The sequence below is a fragment of the Dermacentor variabilis genome, chromosome 7, assembly GCF_050947875.1.
Source record: "Dermacentor variabilis isolate Ectoservices chromosome 7, ASM5094787v1, whole genome shotgun sequence".
Taxonomy (NCBI): Eukaryota; Metazoa; Arthropoda; class Arachnida; order Ixodida; family Ixodidae; genus Dermacentor; species Dermacentor variabilis.
In genome coordinates this window covers 164,116,093-164,134,720 of record NC_134574.1, presented here as the reverse complement: position 1 = coordinate 164,134,720, position 18,628 = coordinate 164,116,093, and the positions used below count along the sequence as shown (strand labels likewise).

The following is an 18,628-nucleotide window of genomic DNA, read 5'->3' as shown; positions in this document are numbered from 1 at the left end:
GGGGTTGTCAAGAGCATTTATTTATTTTCAGCAAGTGGCAATGGCGATGCTGGGAATGACGAGGCGGCTGGACGACAACGCACTTATGTGTCATTATGACTGTGTGTCGTCGATGACGACGAAAGTCGTCCTCAGCGTTACACAATGGACGGACGGACAAGGCAAATGCAATATCGAGCTCTTAGCGATTGTCGCAGAAAAATTAAAACATAGAAAGACACAATATAGCTAGACTAGGATTAGCCAATCGGCTCGCTAAAGAGAAACGTTAAGCCTGACAAACTCCTAGCAAAGGCACACCGTCAGCAAATGCTTACTAGGTGAAAAAGCACTCACGAGACTAAAAAGTGGTCTTAACATCATCGTAACTGAATATCGTCAGTTTTCTGTTACGTCGTAAGCTTTAAAAGAATGTAAATGAGGATAATTAACTGCCAATAGAACCAAAAATAGGACATCTATGTTGCAAAATACGCGATAACAACCTGATAAGGTTTCTTCAAGGGGTGTACTGTAACGCGATTAAAAGACGGGACATAAGAAGACACAGGGACGCGTGTCCCTGCGTGTCTTCTTTTGTACCGTCTTTTAATCGTGCTACCGTGCACCTCTTGAAGATGCCTTACCAGCAAGCCCACATTCCAACTCTCCTGAAAGATGTTTTTTTAGTTTACTTGTATCAGAAGAATTCATATGCGCGATGCCAATTTAAGATGTGTGCCTTCCGTACGACGTCATTTTCGAAGCTGCATTGGTGCCAAACTCAGGAAGAGCTCGGCCTTAGAATGGGCAGCTAATAAAGAAATAATTTCTGTGATTGAAATACAGATTTCTGAAGAAAGTTTCATTCTAGAGCAACGAAAGATTTTTCCTTTGCGTGCCCTTAAATTGGCTCTTGGTGAATTCCCACCAGTAGCGTCACATACCTGACAATCCACCGCCGAACTGACCGCCAGCACCTAGAGCGAAAAAACAATAGCAAAAGAAATAAGAACAAAATCGAAATAATTATCAATTATGACGTCATTCGCGACAAATAATGGGACCATAGAATGTGAATTTTAAGAAAGGAATTACCCTTCTCATCGTGATGCATAAGATTTCCTGCTGTGGCAAAATATAATAATGAAGCTTACGATATCTGTGTCATGGACTGAACGACAAGAAAGGAGGTTAACCAATGGGTCCGATTTTTATTAATGATATCATAAGAAACCAACAAAGACACCAAGGACAACATAGAGGAAATTATTATGCAAAAAACGAGGTGAGGCGTGTAGACAGGATACGAGAGTAGAGAAGTGGACAACACGAACGCCAGTGTTGGGAAATTACTTGTACTTACTAATTGAATTAAAGAAATTATAAATAAATGGCAATGAAAGTGGATGAAAAAACAACTTCGCGCAGGGGGGGGGGGGGGAAACGATCCCACGTCTTCGCATTACGCGTGCGATGCCCTAATGAATTGAGCTACCGCGGCGCCGTTTCTTCATCCAATTTCATGGGAATTTATGTTTTTACTACTAGAACTAACCTTAGGGGTATTAGCGAGGTTTGTGTCATGAATGTGTCGTTTAAGCTTTTAATTTGTTTATTATGTGATGTGTTGCATTTTCTACTTCACTTGCACTCAAACACTCTTTTAGTGCTTACTTCACGAACGTATTTTGTTGTGTTGCGTTTTTTTCTATACTTTGTTTCTTTTTATCTTGTTCACCAGCGTTGGAGCTTTGTTTTGTACTTTGCAATTTACTATGTTGCTTATGTTATGAAGTTCATTTGCATCGTAAGCATGTTTCTTTGTAGTTTGCTTTTACTTTCATTGTAAGAACTAAGCGCCCCTTACTCACTGACCTTAGGGCCTTTAAGGTATCTTTAAATATGCAAACAAACAAACAAACAAACAAACAAACAAACAAACAAACAAACAAACAAACAAACAAACAAGGAGCCAGGCAAGCGCCATAGTTGGTTGTGTCGTTGATCGTGCTTCTCGGTCTTATTCACGTTTTCACAGCAAAATGGGCAACACCGTTCGCATGTGTGGGGTGGCCAAAGCTTCAAGGAATGTTGAAGAAGAATTGTTGCAGGGTGGAGGGCTCAAATATCGGCGAAAACGTGTTGGCGATAGGGCTCTAATCATTCCCCGCAAACCCTCATCAGCGGGAGAAACGGTAGCAATGGAATGTCGCTTCGGCGGGAAATTTCTTGTTCTCATATTTTCCTTTGACGCGTCCGTGTTTTTTTCCACTCGATCATATATGCGTAAGCGACCAAATTCGTCTGCAGTGCAGCATGCGGTTTAAAGGCATTACGCTAAAGTTGTAAATGCCGTTTGCCGCTTCTACTGTTTTCCGCTTCTTTACCGCGTTGCGCTAGCTAGGCAGCACGACTGCACGAGCGCATTGTATTGTATGTTAAAGCTACTGAGGTTTGCAAGAAGTGAAATTGTTAGTTTTATGTGGCCCGGTAAATCGTCGCACCAGCTGTCGCGCACTTCCTGTTTTTACATCTATTTTATGTGTGGCTTCGCACATGTTTAACTGCTGCTAGTTGCTTCATGCATAACTCTTGTCGATTCTTTTGAGCTGCGAGGTTTTCACCCTGCCTCGTTTGTAAAGGATATAAATCACGCGGTGTCTTATCAGAATGATGCCAAGCAAGTGCTTCTTTAACAGCTTTATTGTTTTCGCCCGAGGGCATCTTAGACATTGTGATTTTTTGGGAAATGTGTTTAGAAAATAGGTAGTTCAGGGCAAGAATTGCTAAAGTTGCAGCATATGGTATTATTGTTCCATTTTCCGTTGAAAATTTTGCACCACGTTTGGGAAGTCATCACACTTCGATACTGTCTGAGCAGACTTACCACACCGAGAGATTTGTTTGTTTCACAACGTAGTCTCTTCTTGCATGTGAATTTTGTACTCAGCTGAATTCTTTCTTATTATGCTTAAGCCGCAGAGGAATAAACCCGGCCTTGCCGCCAGCACTCATCTACTTTGACTGGCACGGCTCTGCCTTTAAGTATATCATGTGGCACCTCTCTCTAGTAAGATAAAAAAAGTACTGAAAAGTTAGTCAGGCTTAACTTTGTACGTTTCCAAGCAGCTCCCTTGGGAAATTTAAAATTGCAATAACTGCAGCGGGAACGGCAGCTCATCGGCGTATGCAGCAGAATTGCATCAGTGGTACAGCGCTAACACGCGCTTTTATTAACCTGTGCGTTTGGCGACTTCGTTGACCAGTGTGCGCGTTTCCATCAATAAATTTGTAATTACTCTCCTTGAGGCGACTTTGACTGCACTTATTCGGCGATGTTACATGTAGTCATTGGCAGAAAAATCACAAGGGTATGTGTAGACATCGCACCACGCGGATTTGTTTGATATAAGTCTGCGCTAACGACGGGTGCTTACTATTCAGGTACAGAAGCAGCATATTACAGCAAGGGTAAAATTAAAAAAAGACGATCGAGACATCGAATTACTCAACCAAATTTATCAGCTAGTTAAGATGAGCTCCACTTCATGTAAATGGGGTTCGTGGCGTTTGTCTGCGGGATGCACCAGGCACGAATGTGGACCGCGTTGTCCCAAACACCCGTAACATCGTGTTCATACCCGCTCCTACAGAGGTCAGCGTTTTCCCTACAGCTGTCACCCCAGAAGAAGCAGTCTAGCGCCCGAACAAAGGACAAATTGCAGCCACCGAACTTCAGCCATCCTTGCTACAAAGGCTTGTCATCTGCTAATGCTCCCGCACGTAACGTTGGAAGCGGCCGCTAGGTGGCCATCAGTGGCACCTGTATAGGCGGTGCACTAGGCGTATAGTGGTTTCGGAGTATTCAAGCAGCACTAAGCATTTCCTGTGAAGTAAGAATTTAACTTTATTACGAGACAAAGCAATATATTACACATCAGTGAAATTAGGTTATCCTTCAAAAATTGAGCAGGAACTGTTTCTCAGACGTACGACTCGAGAGGCCTGGCGAAGTTCTCCTCAAGAACTGGTCTAAGTAGGCACAAGTGGCCAGAGAAGCGTCAGAGTTCTTACTGCTTTCGGAAAATAGCAAGGGCGTGTATGCTGGCTAGATACTGTGTTGGTGCCTCCTGGGCGACATAGATCAAGTGATGACGTTGAGGAAAATTAACACGATTGTTTTACAGTGACTGTTTCTTAAAGAGTATTTCTTAAAGAGTCCATTCCAGAAACCAACTTTTCATTAATATTACAGGCGTAATGGGTGATACTTGAAATCACCCTGCCATCACTCCTACCACACGCAGCGTTAGTTTTCGTAATGTCATAGGAGGTCCGGTTACCTACACCACTCAACACTCCACCACTTCATCCGCCATAGCTAGTGCCGGCAGAACGCAAAGAAGGGGAAAGATAGGAACGTGGCACTTGACCCGTGATACGCGAACTTAAGGTTTCGTTTGAAGGCGCCTAACGAAATATTTCATTCGATTGCGTACAGGCATCATTTATATATAGTATTCTGTCAATAACAGGTGATGCGAAATAGGCTCACACTTTCAGAAAAGGCACCAGGATTAAATCCTCGTCAAATTAACGAAGAAAGGACGTAACTAGTGTGCCTGCGTGTTTGGGTGAACGTGTGGGGCCTATTATGTACCTATTTGGGCTCTTTAAGTTATTAGCCAAGGAGCGTTCTTGTCGTCCGTTGCCCGTTGATCGCACAAGACTGCTCAGCAGCAACGTTAGTGCGCGTGCGCATGACGCTCATGCTCGAAGCGCAAGGAACTGCGCTGGCCTGGCTCCACTGCTGGGTCGATTCCTCTGAGCGTGTCGGAACGTCCATCTGGCAACGTCGTTCTTGCAGCCAAGCGCAAAGGTCCAGTGTTAGGACGTCTCTGGCATCCTCGTAACACTGCACGCGCAGGCCCAGCTTGCACCGTCGACACCGCGATTGCGCCACGGTGGCGGCGACGACGCGAGCGCGCCCCTGTTGTATCCCGCATAATTCACATCGCAATAAAAGCGTATAAAAGATATCCGTACCTGAACCACCCGCTGCTCCACCTCCTAACCCAATACCACCGCCAGACAAGCCTAAAAGAGACAAGAAACCAAAGCAGTGAAATAAATAAATACTAACTTTTCATGCGTGGTTAACAAAAACAAAAACAAACAAAAAAACCCCCGACCAGTCGGTTGAAGGCACATGCGCAATAACGTTTTCTCTCCACACCCCCTTCCCCGTGCAGTGCTGTTGAGGTGCCTTCCTGTGAGAGACAGTTACGGCGCTGCACTTATCTCTTCCATTCTCTTTGAAATAACTTCACACACAATAACATAATGAACCCCATATAATGCACGAAATTAATCTGTATTGCCAAAGCTGGCCAGGAAAAATATTGATGGGAAGCCTAATTAAGTGTAGGGAAGCCTAATTAATTAAGGGAAGTGTAGCGCTCAAATATTGAAGCATAATCTCAACGTTCATATATCAGTAACCTTCGATTTCCTAATGAAATCGAAGCCCAATGCACCACCGCCTGCAACGCCTCTGCCGCCGCTGCAGCGGCCTCAGAAGGTGCAAAGAATTAGAATAGAGAAACACATGACTTTAGTGCCTGTGGCGTTAGACTATTTGCTTTTGAAGGCGTTTAGCCACGATTTAAATTGCGAATTTATACAAAGTAGGCACATAAAGGTTTATATTCATACATAACATTTAACTAGCGTTAGCCTACACCTTGTTAAGATGCAAAAATCAAAGCCACCGGTCCTTAAGCAAAAATGAACGAGAAGTGGTTATCCAGCTGTGTCGCTTTTTAACGAGAGGGGTAGAAAAGGCGTATATGCAGATTAAGAAATTCGCCTCATAAAGCAAATGGAAAAGCTAAGCAATACTGATTCTATAATGCAAAGGCAACACGGAGACCTGACAATGGCTTGCCCTGTCGGTTTTCTTTCGGTCTTCGTTTCCATTTTGTGTCCATTTCGATACGATGAATATTGATGCGTAATGCTCTAGGCGGCAATAAAGCAAAAAAATATACGAGCCCAGTTAACAAGGAAGAATCGCACACGCTTCCCTCGAGACCTCTGAGCAACCTACCACTGCGAAAGTGAGGACTCGGCGGCTCCTAACAAATGCTGCCAGTTCTTTTCCACACACGTGAAAATATCTACAGTCTAATCGACCTGTCCACCCTTCGCAGTAAAAGTGCTGATTTATCAAATGTGTTTGAGTGTCCACTTATTAAATAATTCTTTTAGTTACTTTCAGCGTGCCAGGTTTCATTTTCATTAGGAGTGCAACCTCAAGTTTTCAAGCATTATTTATTCTATTATTACAGTAATACTCGTTTTCGTAAATAGATAATAGTTACTCTTATCAGAAGGAACCCACGACCTACCAGTTGATTCACCAACACTGCCGCCGTAAGTGCCACCGGAAGAACCGAAAAATCACAAAAAAGGAATATTTTTACGCGCTCTGTAGGTACACTGCTATGTAACCGTGGCTTGGAGTTCCGTAAAGCGTTACTAGATGGTGCAACGTTTTCTTTGATGGTGAGCAATTGTGTACGGTAGTTTTCTGCGTGGGACATGAATGTCAAGGCGATGGCAAGATAACGACGATGAAGACTACAATGAGAGTAGCTCCAGAACGAAGGCACGAAGACTGATTCATTCCACTCCGACGAAGAAACCTTACAGCCTGTTGCATTACAACACGGTCTGATAATGAAGGCTGGGCATTGTTACATATCGTCTAAAAGCACTAGCTGCCTTTAGGGTAGCATGGAGGAAATGGACGTGTTCTTGTTTTTACAAGAAAATTATTCGTGTACGACATGATGCTCGCGTTGATCGTCTTAAGGCCCTAATAGTCCGGAAAGAATGAAAAGATGAAGAAATTACTCGTTTGCTACATACATTCGTCTTTAGCCTATGAGTAGAACATCCGGGTATTGCGGTGGGAGATCGCGCTTTGTATCCCGCCACTGGGCAGATTTTAAAAGCAAACCTATACTAGGCCAGCCAGTGCAAATGCATACTATGGCTTAAAGACGCAAGAATTATTCGAATAACTTTCATTGGTTGGTCAAGATGAGCCTTGTAGATGTGCCATGTAAGGCGTCATCAATGCTCTATAGCGAGGCAAATCTGGGCAGAATATATCTACGTTGCAGTTTTACTATGACTGTTTCAGGCGGATCATGCATCCGTGAAATACAGTCTTAGTTATTGTCTTAAATGACCTTTGCGAGAAGCCGGTGAGTCCCGGAAGAATTAATCAATGGTGTCACAAATAGAAGATACAGAGCGCGTGCTTGCGGAAGGCGTCATGTGGAATGGAACAAGTCGGGGCGTATGTGAGACAAAGGCGCGTGACAAGCTAATCTAAGGAGTGACATCATCACATTCGGAATAAAGAAAAGCGGGTTATGCGGCGGCTAAATTTTCTGGCGGCAGAGTGGTGAGGAGTCACCAGATTTATTGTGTGAAGCAGCCCGACCATGAACGCTGGCATTATTGTTGATGACGGCAGAGCAATCGTTAGGATGGCGTTAGGATCACTCAGTCAGGCGACGAGCGTGTTCTTCTGCTCGTACGGGGGCTGCATACTTTATCCTCGCGTCACCGATGAAGTGGTGGCTCATCAATATCGTGTTGCTGGTTCTGCTTCAGGTGCATACGCCGAGCGAGGAGGGTGAAAATTAGTAAGCTAAGCGTACTTTGCTTTTCTGCGTCTTATGGGAGCGGTGCTCTTATTTATTCCGGAGCGGCAGTTTTCATTTGCATTACTAATATAAGAGTTGTTCGAAATACTGAAGCATTCTCGCGTCTGCAACGTTACTTTTCGTAAAGAAATAAGCGGTACCATTCTCCCGGCCCCCCTACATACCACCTGCTGATCCACCGCTTCCACCAAAGGCAGCGCCACCAGAAGCTCCTGAACCGCCACTCAAGCCATAACCACCGCCAGCACCTAGAAAAGAAAGGACAAAATCAGAAGTTCAGGCCGTTGTTCCACTAACAAAATATTTCTTCGTAAAGATAACGTGCGCCCACTGAGCCGAAATATTGCAAATACCTTCCTGAATTTTGCTTTAACTTGAAGTCATAGGAAGTGCTGCGTGGACAACGAATGTATTAGATGTGCGGATCTGTCATGGTAGCATAATAGCAATAGCGTTGTGCTGCTTAAGCCGAGGTCACAGGTTCGGTCCAGACCTCGGCTGTGGCATTTAAATGGGAGCCGGTAGCAAAACGCTGGTGTACTTGAATTTTGTGCAGGTTGAAAATCCCAGGCTGTCAAATTCAAACCGGAGTCTACCATTATGGCCTGTCCCGTCATCAGATTGTCGGTTCGACACGTCTAATGTCCCAATTTTATTTTAATCAACTTTGGGATGTTTGTACAAGCGTGTCGACTTTTTTTCTTTTTTTATACATTATATAACGATTGAGTCGTGATGACATACTGTGGTTAGACGGGTTAACGATAATAGAGAGAATCATTTGCTTTGCGGTAAGTGCTTTTCAAGCTATAGTATCTTAGTTATTTTCAGTTTATTACTTTTTATTTGCGTTGCAGAGCAATGTTTCCATATTAAAAGCCGGGCTTCTTGTTTTTGTAGGGTTGAATGATGGAGCAGTACTCACTAGAACCTCCCGTCACAATTGATCCCGATCCGCCAAGGCTACCACCGGAGCCACCTGAAATAAGAAAAAGGCGACGAATGAACAAATACGCACACAAACACAAATACGAACACATACACGCACACACATACATACAGAAACACACACAAACACACACACAGGCACACAAACACCAATACAAACGCACGCACACACATATATGCAGACACACGCAAATGCACATAGATACACAAACACACACACACACGCGCGCACACACTGGAAAACGTATGAGCATTAAGAAGAACGAAATTAGTCAATATATTTGTAAGAGTACTTCTACTCGATGTCACCACCTCCGCGCACACCACCTAAAGATTTTAGTAATGTCAGCCAATCAGAAAAAAGAACGAGAAGTTCTCCTCCAATGCACATCCCTTATTGGCGCTTTCATGACGCCGACTGCATTGAAGCTTGACAGAAAAAGCGAGATGAATAATCCACAATGAGCGAGCCCTCCTCCTGGTACAAAATACACAACTTTCCCTCATAAGAAGCCAACAAACAGTGACACCAAGGACAGCATAGGGGAAATTACTTGTGCTTAATAAATGAAATAAAGAAACGATAAATAATGGAAATAAAAGTGGATGAAAAGATAACGTGCCGCAGGTGGGGACCGAACCCACAACCTTCGCATTTCGCGTGCGATGCTCTACCAATTGAGCTATCGCGGTGTCATTTCCCCATCTACTTTCTAGGGTATTTATGTTTCTTACTATAACTCTGGGAGTGTTAGTCTGCGCCCCCACTTGCAGACCTTGGTGACGGATGTGGAACATCCTTTCTGCCGCAGGCGTCACAATTCGCCCTATCTTCCAAGAGGTAACATTGCCATGTGCGGCACTTGAGTATATTGTATGTTCGAGCGCCTGACAGGGAACATCCTGGTCAGGCAAAGACACTTTATAGAGTAATTGGGTTACCACCCAAATCAAAAGAAATACATTAGCGTTTTAGTGCAGTGTATCTCCTGGATCGATTATCTAGTTGGTGATATTGAAAACCACGCTGAAAATACTTAAGTGGACAATGCAAAATGTAGACAAAGCAATTATTGAAATTCAAACCTTCGTAGGTTGAAGCATATGTAAAGAAAATCCTGGATGACCAGCAGCATTCTCATCAGGAGTTCCACACAGAACTTGGAATATCAGAATGGTTAGTTAGCCTTAGGCAGTCACAAAACGCTTTGTGCAACATGGTTGTTATCGAGTTCCACGTCATCAGGACCTAGCAATTGATCAAGTTAAGGAAAAGCGAACGAAGTGCTTTGGAAATACTTGTTTTGAAAGCCGGTTGGTACACAGTCATATGCTTAACGTACTGCGCGAAGCAACCACCGTTAGGTGCGGAAATTAGAGACACTATAGGAAAGAACGCAGTTTTTTCTGAAAGTTGGCACAGTGGAGTCTTTGATTTTATTTCTTCTTATTTTAGAGCACCTATTCTCACTGAGATCTCGAAGCACTCAAAATTGAAATCAGTATAACCTTAAAATCCCTTAAAACGGTTTCAAGGATTCTGTTGCACCATCAATCTTGTCTGCGTGAACCGGCGTCTGATTAACAATTTGTCGTCACATGAGGAATATTTTTATTTGTAAAGGAACAGATGACTGAACCAGCAAGTTTCCCTAAGCGCTCTATGACAAGAGCCCATAATACAAGGAAATTCATTAAAATTGGTGGTGTTTGTTTAAGAGTGCGCCATCAGTCCTGTCTGCGTGAACCGGTGTCTGGTTAACAATCTTCGTCAGATAAAGGATATATTGCATTACAAGGTAACGAGACACTGAAACCAGCAAGTTTCGCCGAGATTTCCTCAGTCAAAATGGTCATAATACAAGGAAATACATTGAAGTTGGTGATGTGATCCTGATGTATTGGCCCCTGGGGTTTCAGCACAAAATTACAGATAGTAAACTTAATTCATTCTTATTGCTCAGGAATGAGGCTTTTTCCCGCTATGTTAAGAAATATACGCTGTTCGAGAAATTCTTTACTAGTCTAAAATTATGTTTTGTTTGTCTTTAGCGTCCGACCCAAACTTATGCTCACTACCCCTTTGATGTCCCGCGTCCTTAGCCAGTAAATACGCACCTTACATAGTTTCCTCGGCGCCTTTACAATTAACGATCTCTGCATTCTATAATGAGAAGGTAGCAGTTGCACTCACCGAAACCTCCTATCTGACTTGGCCGTGATCCGGCGCCACCCGAAATGCTGCCGCCAGATCCTGGAAAAGAGGCTTTGTTTCAGCGCGGGCAGTGCGGCAAAGAATACCTGCAGATTCGCGCTTGTCGATATTGCGGGTAAAGTAAATTGGATTGAAAAAAAAGTAATCCTGGAATATATATGGCTTCAGGACGCCGAAATGATACTCCGCCGGTTGTCCCTGCTTATACGTAGAAAGGGTGCACCTTAATTCGTCCCGAGTTCCTGATTCCGTTTGAGTCAGAGAAGCGCAGAGCTAAATTAGTTTTGAAGAAAGACTCAGGACCAAGAATAAAAAAAAAATGGGCGGCTAAAGTGAACAAGTATGTGCACCTGAAAAGTGTGGACACAACATAGAAAAAGTGGTCAAGAAAGTTGGCGAACAGGTGCAGGGTAATTGAAAGTGTAAATAGAAAGGAAGAAAGTTAGGGAAACAGAGACACTGAATTGGATGCAATGAATGGAAACAAAAAGGGACATGGAGATCTCGAAGAGTGGAAAGAAAGAAATTAGAAGGGATCGAGAATCTGTGCAATAACACAAAGGGAAGTGCTTTGCCATTTGACACTCTGGCTTATTGCCATGAACCAAAATATACCAGGGCAAATACTGGCAACAAGATGAGGCATGCGTACGCTGCAACACAAATCCGAAGATCACCCAGCAAATCTTAATACCTCCCGTGTCGTTTTTGTGTTTTCTTCCGCTGTACGCGTCTGTATTTGCGGTCAATATGATATGCAGTAAACACCAACTAGGCCAAACTGAAGTTCTTCGGCAACATCCTAATGAAATGGAATGGTTTCACCCAGCGAGAATCCGCAGATAACGTACAACTTCCAGAAGCGCTTCGAATTAATGTGGACAGATGAATCAAGCGGCCGCCAGTCGGGATAAGGAAGATAAATTGTGAGTATTTCTAGAAAAATAGAAGGGAGAGACTGATACCACCGCGTACGTTACATGCATAGGTAGTGGTACAAGATACCGAAGTTTTGAGGAAGCGAAAAAAAGATTAAGTAGGTGTATCGAGAAACGCTAGAATGTAAAACATGTATAGCATGTCTGATTAACTCAATCAGGCTAGGTGAAAATTTGTCACCGCCCGTTTCAAAGGGGATGAAAATAAATCGTCATAATTATCATTGATGTGCGCAGGTCCCGAAATATGCAAACAGTTCAGGAGGCCCTGCATGCTGGAAAGGTATTTCTGGGACACTAAGGTACAGTACAGAACATATTACATTAAAATCAGTGAGCAAGAATGGAAACTGCCAGAGCTTTTGATGGAGCAAGTTCGATGCTTTAAGAGGTAGGAAGGGAGGTGAATTAGTGCTAAAGGATGATTATTTACACAATTATGCGTGTACATGCAATCTGCATAGCGATAAAATATGTTGTGCTATTCTTTCTTAATATAAGTAATGTTGCTTGATTTCCTTTTAAGATACTTAACCTCAAACTATTCATAAGTTCAACCACGAAAGTGCTTTCACAGTTTGCAGCTGCTAGAATGACGCCATGCTTGATCACAAGTAAATTGGCACCCGATGCGCATACCCAAGCTACCCGACAATCCCGGCAGTCTTCCGCCAGCTGTTCCTGAGCCACCAATGGTCGAACCTAAAACAGAAAAATAAAATAAAATTATGAGTGGGAGGTACCCGAGCTGTATACTTCGCCAAAATATGTATGCTGAACGTTTGCGCACGTACCGAAGGCAGAGCGACATGAACTGGATGCACATCGAGTTTAGAAAGTGAAACTTGCTGATGGGTCAGTTATAAATGTGTGGGACAGGTTTGCACACTGTGGGGATGGCACTGAAAAAATTTGTAGCGGGGGCCGTTTTAGCATTGATACGGCAATGTTGATATTATATAGTTTTGTTTCTGTTCTTTCTCAATAAATTATGAGATTGTTTGAAATTCCACCAGTTTCACTACCTCAGCTACAAAGCGCGCGCATTTCACCATGTCCTTTAACTTACGCCAGGAGTTCTCTCTTTTACTAGCAGCTCGAATTTTCACTCACCCGAAAGACCAAAGCCTGATCCGCCGCTGCTGCTGCCGCCGCCGTAGCTACCGCCAGAAGAACCTGAAACTAGAAGAAGTTAAAATGCTATTTATTACTTTTTTAATTTTTGAGCTGCGAAATCGTGTTAGTCGCAAGATTGGACTCTAACTAAGTGGAGAAGAGCCCGTATGATCTCACAAGTACGTAGTTATCGACGTAAAACAACTGTATGCCTGGGTTATAGTTAACTGCAAGGAGTTGGCTTTGCTTTGAGAAACCGCCTTGACCTCTCGCCGTGAAAACAGCGCTTGTGGCCTTGAAGAGGTGGAATCTTCACTCACTCGAACCACCAGATCCTGAACCACTGCCCAAAGCACTACCGCCATGAGAAACGGCGCCAGAACCTAAAGAAAGCGAGAAAATGCTTACGTGCTCAATATCCAGCACTGACAAAATCTCCCTCTTAAACAAAATTCTGAACACATAAAAAGAGCTCAAGAATTCTTACAAACCCCTGAATAGCTATTCCAAAAGAGCCACATTATTCATAGCCGTCATGACCTACTGTTATTTGAAAGAGTGGCGCAGTTGAATGCCCGAAGGGCACACTGGGACTACAAAGAAGTTACGCACATAGAAAAGGACTTCTTAATTTTGAACGCCTGCCGTTGATTCGGTGCGCACCCAGTGCATGTTCTATTCCGATGCACGCTCAACGCTTGGTGTTAGGCCGCCATCCTAAGAGGGTTGCCGTGGTAGGGAACCGGACAAGTGATGTGGTCAGCAGCAAAACAACATGGCCGCTGAGCCACCGTGACGGTACGAGAATGCTTCAGAGGTGGTTATTCCTTGGTTATGTTGAATGGGTTCCGGTTGAGCAGCAGCCATGGGACACAGACAAGATGAAAAAAAAAATGGCTGAGGCACCTAAGGCTTATGGCTTATGTGTGGGAATGCGAAAGCATTATGCCGTTTGTAGACCTCCGAACGTCGTGAACGCGCTCATGCTGTACGCTCATGACGGGGTGCCACCCCTTCCCCATTGGCTACGCTGTCACGTGCCCCATGACGCATGCACTCAGGCCACAACTTTAGTCCGTGAGATGGCTGCGACGTGACGTGTGCAATGAAGCAAGCACTAGGCACACATTTAGTGAACCAGAACCGAGGAGCAGCCGTGGCATCGCGAGAGCGTGCTCGTCTACCACCCCGGAGGCCCGGGCCAGATTCCTACTCAGAACGACATGGAGCAAAGATTCCATTCAAAGCCGTTTGTTTACTTTTTTTACAGGAAACTCACTGAGAAATTTGACGTCAATGCGAGCATTTCTTGAAGTGCTTTTACGCTCTCGCGCCGTCGGCCATTTTTGGCACCGTCTTTCGGTCACGCCGACGGCGACGGATTTCCCGTAATGCGGCACATAATGTTTTCGCATTGAAATCATTGTATATAGGTGAACCGATACCCGGACAACAGATGTATTGTTACTGAGATGACACAAAGGAAACGATGTTCCTGCAGAATGACAAGCCAAAAGAACCGGTACGTGAATGGCCAAAGTACGCATGAAATTCAAGCAGCAGCGTCATGCTTTCCGAGACTCATGTGAATGGCGTGCAGGGCGGCAAGACACCATTTCCTATCCGCTGCAGCGATTCAAAACAACTAAGTTCGACAATACTGAGCGAAAATTAGTGTTTGTTTTCATTCCTTACACGAGTGTTTCATTTAGTTTCAGCTTGCCAACCTTCTTTTGCATTGCTAGGTGAATCTGCCAAATTTTAGAGCATTGCCTTTTCTATTGTGCTTGTAGTGGTCGCTTTCGTAGAAAAATGCGAAATATTGAATGCGGCAGGAAGGTTTGGCGTCGCGTTTAAGCTGCTCGAACGGTGTTCTAAGACAACGTGGGAGTGACGTGTTCCCGTGACTCAATACGCAAGGGAACTGTAGCTGCACCTTGGAACAGCGGCCCGACCTGTCCCAGGCATCTCAACACGCTAGAGTGATGATGAGTGCCGCCTACGGGGTTCTAGGCGTCGTAAATCAAGGGCGCACGAGGTGAAGTCGGTGATAAAGCCGTCGGTGTTTGCCAGCATCCTTCGGTTTACTTGCCGCCCACTGCGCGTTGATCGCTCAAAACTGCTCAACAGTAACTTTAGTGCTTGTGCACACAACGCTCGAACCCACGGCTCGACTACGTACGTTGGCCTGTCAAATGAACTGAGCGTGGCGGTGGAGTTCGTCCACCCCCATATTCCACACTTGGAAGCGTCGTTCTTGCAGCCAAGCGCATAGGCCGAGTGTATATAGGTCTCTAGTGACCTCCAGACATTCCACGCATTGTCCCCGCCTGCACCGTGGATGCCATGACTGTGTGTGGTGAAGACGCGAGTGCGCCTCTGTTGTATGCGCGTAATTGATGTGGTAATAAATACGTGCGAAAGGTACGCGTACTTGAACCAGTCCCAGCTCCACCACCTAATCCAATGCTGCCGCCAGAAGAAGCTAAAAGAGAACAGAAACCGAAGGAAATAAATAAATGAACAATTTTTTATGCTCCGTTCACAGAAATGGTCAGTCCGTTGAAAACATCTATATGCACGCTAATAACATATTTCACTTTTCATAACATGCACGGCTAGCCTCGTACCTCGTGCAATGCACGAAATTAATCTCTATTGCCAATACAAGTCACGAAATTATTTATTAGAAGTGTAATTATCGCTTAAAATGCAGCCTGGATTTTGTTTTATTTGACCTCTAAGTGCTCCTGGATCGCACTGAGAAATCATGTTGAAGGTGTCCGATGAAAACATAGAAGAGCCACTAAGTGCTTGCATAGTGAAGTGAACGTAGCCGATGTTTTATTGGCAAGAGCGCACGACATTTCGATACGCGGAGGGTAGTCATGATTTGTAGACATAGGAAGAAAGATTTGCGCTGGCTAGACGTAAAGTTGTGATTCCGCCTCAAAGGCATGCACAATGTGATGAGGCTGAACAAAATTATTACAATTGTTCAGTTCGTATTGACACATGTTTATCTTTGTTGGGGGACCGCGTTCCACCGTCTAAGAAATGTTATTGCTGAGCGTAGGATGTGCCTGCTCGTATGGGAAGTTTCTAGAATGTTAGCGATGGTTTTATACACTGTCTGTTTTCCCTGAACCTTGCGTAACCTGATTGTTTGTATGCGCGACGCTAATATGCTAAACTTTCTGGAAGACACGCGGACAGCAGCAATTATTCTGGAACGTTCGATGACTCACTCATGCATAAAAGCCCACACACTTGCCCCACAGATCATATTTCGACGATTGCCGACTGTGTTGGCCGCTATCGTTGTGCTTTGCCTGTAACCTGCTTTTGTGGGCACAGGTTCGCTCAATAAAAGTTAGTTTAGTCCTTAACAGTATTGCTACTGTGTTCTTTACCGTCACTACTACGTAGCATCTGGTGGAGGTGCTTGTGCGTTCAGGTACCCGATGCGCACGCAAAGCCGCGATCCAGGCCCGCAATCCGAAGACCGCGCCAACTTGGCCCTGGACCATCGAGGAAACCCCTGGAGCACAGCCTCCAACCTGAGATGACCAAGAAGATTGTGGTCAACTCGACATTGCCAATGGCTATTCTAACGTCCCCCATCGTGCTGCAACAGCCACGGCAGCCACACGACCTTCTGTGGATCATCGAGTGAAGAGCCAGAAACCCGGCTTTAGACCTACGAAACAATCGCGAAATTCAACAATTGGAATTGCTAGGACAAGCTGCGCTATGTTTATTTCTCGTTGCATGCCTCCCGTCGGACATGGTTTGGGAATCGAGAGTGAAACTTAACGTCATGGGACCTGTTCAGCAGTAGCTTTCTGCAGGCCTTTACGAACATGGTACGGAGAGGAAGGCCTGAAGTCCTTCTAGAACGTCGAACACAGCTATCTAACGAAAACATCTCCATCTTCACCGAAGAGATGACTCGCCTGTTTCATCTAGCTGACCCTGATATGCCAGAAGAAAAAAAAAGTATTTTTCTTGGTGAGGTCTGTTAGTCAAGACCTATTCGCTGTACTAATGCGCAACCCACCGAGGACCATCGCGGAATTTTTATCTGAAGCCACGGCCACAGATAAGACGCTGGAAATGCGCACGACACAATAAGATCGCCAATTGACCAGACCGAAATACGAAGTCCAAGCACTTGGCACCGAACACACGCGCTAGACCATCCGAGCTATTGTGCGTGGGGAGCTACAGAGGATGTTTCCAACGTCGGAGCCTCAGGTTGTCTCGATCGCCGACGTCATGCGAGAAGAAATGCAGCGGTCATTGCCAGTTCACGAAGTGAATCCAGAATTACCAGAAACCACGCCTGAAGCGATGACCTACGCCGCCGCAGCACGTCACCACGTTATCCCGCCGTGCCCGCGCCAGGGCCCCGTAACGAGCAGTTCAACGTCAACCACCACAGCCGCCAGCACGCCAACCAGTCGCCAAGCAGGTGTGCGACGTTTTGGCATGCTCCCGACCACCGCCCGCTCTGTTATCACTGTGGAGAAATGTTCGCCTTGTGTACAGCCACTGCCTATACAGTAAAACAGGCCTACGAGGATTCGTCGTTAACGCATCGCATCTGATGCAAAGTTAACAACCACGTGAGGTCGCCGACTACATCGCAGCCACTGAGCGGAGCCCTCGACGACCGTCCTATTCGCCGTCACCAGGCCACTACTTGTCACTGCACTGCCGACCATAAACTGGCCCAGCCTTGGGCCGGTCCGTAAGCCCATATCCGGAAAACTAAAAGCAGCTACCGATGCAGGTGCGTTGCTGCTCATCGAACTGACGATCTTCCGCCGCCGACAAAGCCACCGACACGACTATCTTGACGACAGATGCCTGAGACGCCACATCCCGACGAAGCCTGGAAGCCAAGGATACGCCGAGGGAACAAGAGCTGAAGACGCGGCGTTCCAGCCACAGGTAAACATGACGCAAACATGATCCGACGCCAAGGCAAAACTGCAACGTACGACAAGGACCCACCGACCTCGATGTGCTTCTCGACCGCCACGCAGTCACCGTTTTAGTCGACACAAGGGCAGACTACTCCGTCATGAGTGTACCCATCGCCGCCCAGTTGAGGAAAGTTGAGATTGCGTGCGAACGCCCTAAAATTTGGGCTGATGGAGGACAGCTAATAACGTCGACTGGAACTAGCACGGCAAAAATTACTGTTCATGACCGGACCTACCTTGTCACTTTCGTTATCCTCCAACAGTGTTCACGAGACCTCATTATCGGCATGGACTTCCTGAACAAACACGGCGCAATCATCGACCTGAAGTCCAAGTCTATAACGCTATCCGAATACCAAGCGTTCCCGCCCGAGAGCTCTAGTAGTCACCATGCCTTGATTGTGCTCGAAGATCAGGTCAGCATCCCGCCTCGCTTCAGCATTTTCATTTCCATCGGCAGCGAAACACCCACATACGTAGAAGGCTTCATAGAGGGTGACCAACATCTACTGCTCAACCCTGAAATTTGTGTCGCAATCGGTGTGGCTTGACTGCACGGAAAAAAAACGAAAGTCATGCTGACAAATTCCAGCCAAGAGTTGAAGCACATCAACAAGGGCTAGTTGAAGTCGAGGAAAGGGATCGAGAGAAGAACGCGTTTATCACGCCTGACAGCCTCTTCGATTTCAAGGTGAT

The 18,628-nt window shown here is 45.3% G+C and overlaps 1 protein-coding gene across 1 annotated transcript in view; it reads right to left on the bottom strand.

The window, feature by feature from the left end:
- LOC142588925 (uncharacterized) overlaps nt 1-18,628 on the bottom strand; it is a 103,671-nt gene that overhangs the window by 15,834 nt on the left and 69,209 nt on the right. Inside the window, exons 22-29 of the mRNA XM_075700736.1 lie at nt 15,376-15,426; nt 12,939-13,007; nt 12,465-12,527; nt 10,867-10,926; nt 8,650-8,703; nt 7,889-7,972; nt 5,029-5,079; nt 927-959 (exon numbers count right to left, since the gene is read on the bottom strand). Coding sequence (XP_075556851.1) covers nt 927-959; nt 5,029-5,079; nt 7,889-7,972; nt 8,650-8,703; nt 10,867-10,926; nt 12,465-12,527; nt 12,939-13,007; nt 15,376-15,426 — 465 coding nt within the window. The remainder of the gene's footprint in view (nt 1-926; nt 960-5,028; nt 5,080-7,888; nt 7,973-8,649; nt 8,704-10,866; nt 10,927-12,464; nt 12,528-12,938; nt 13,008-15,375; nt 15,427-18,628) is intronic.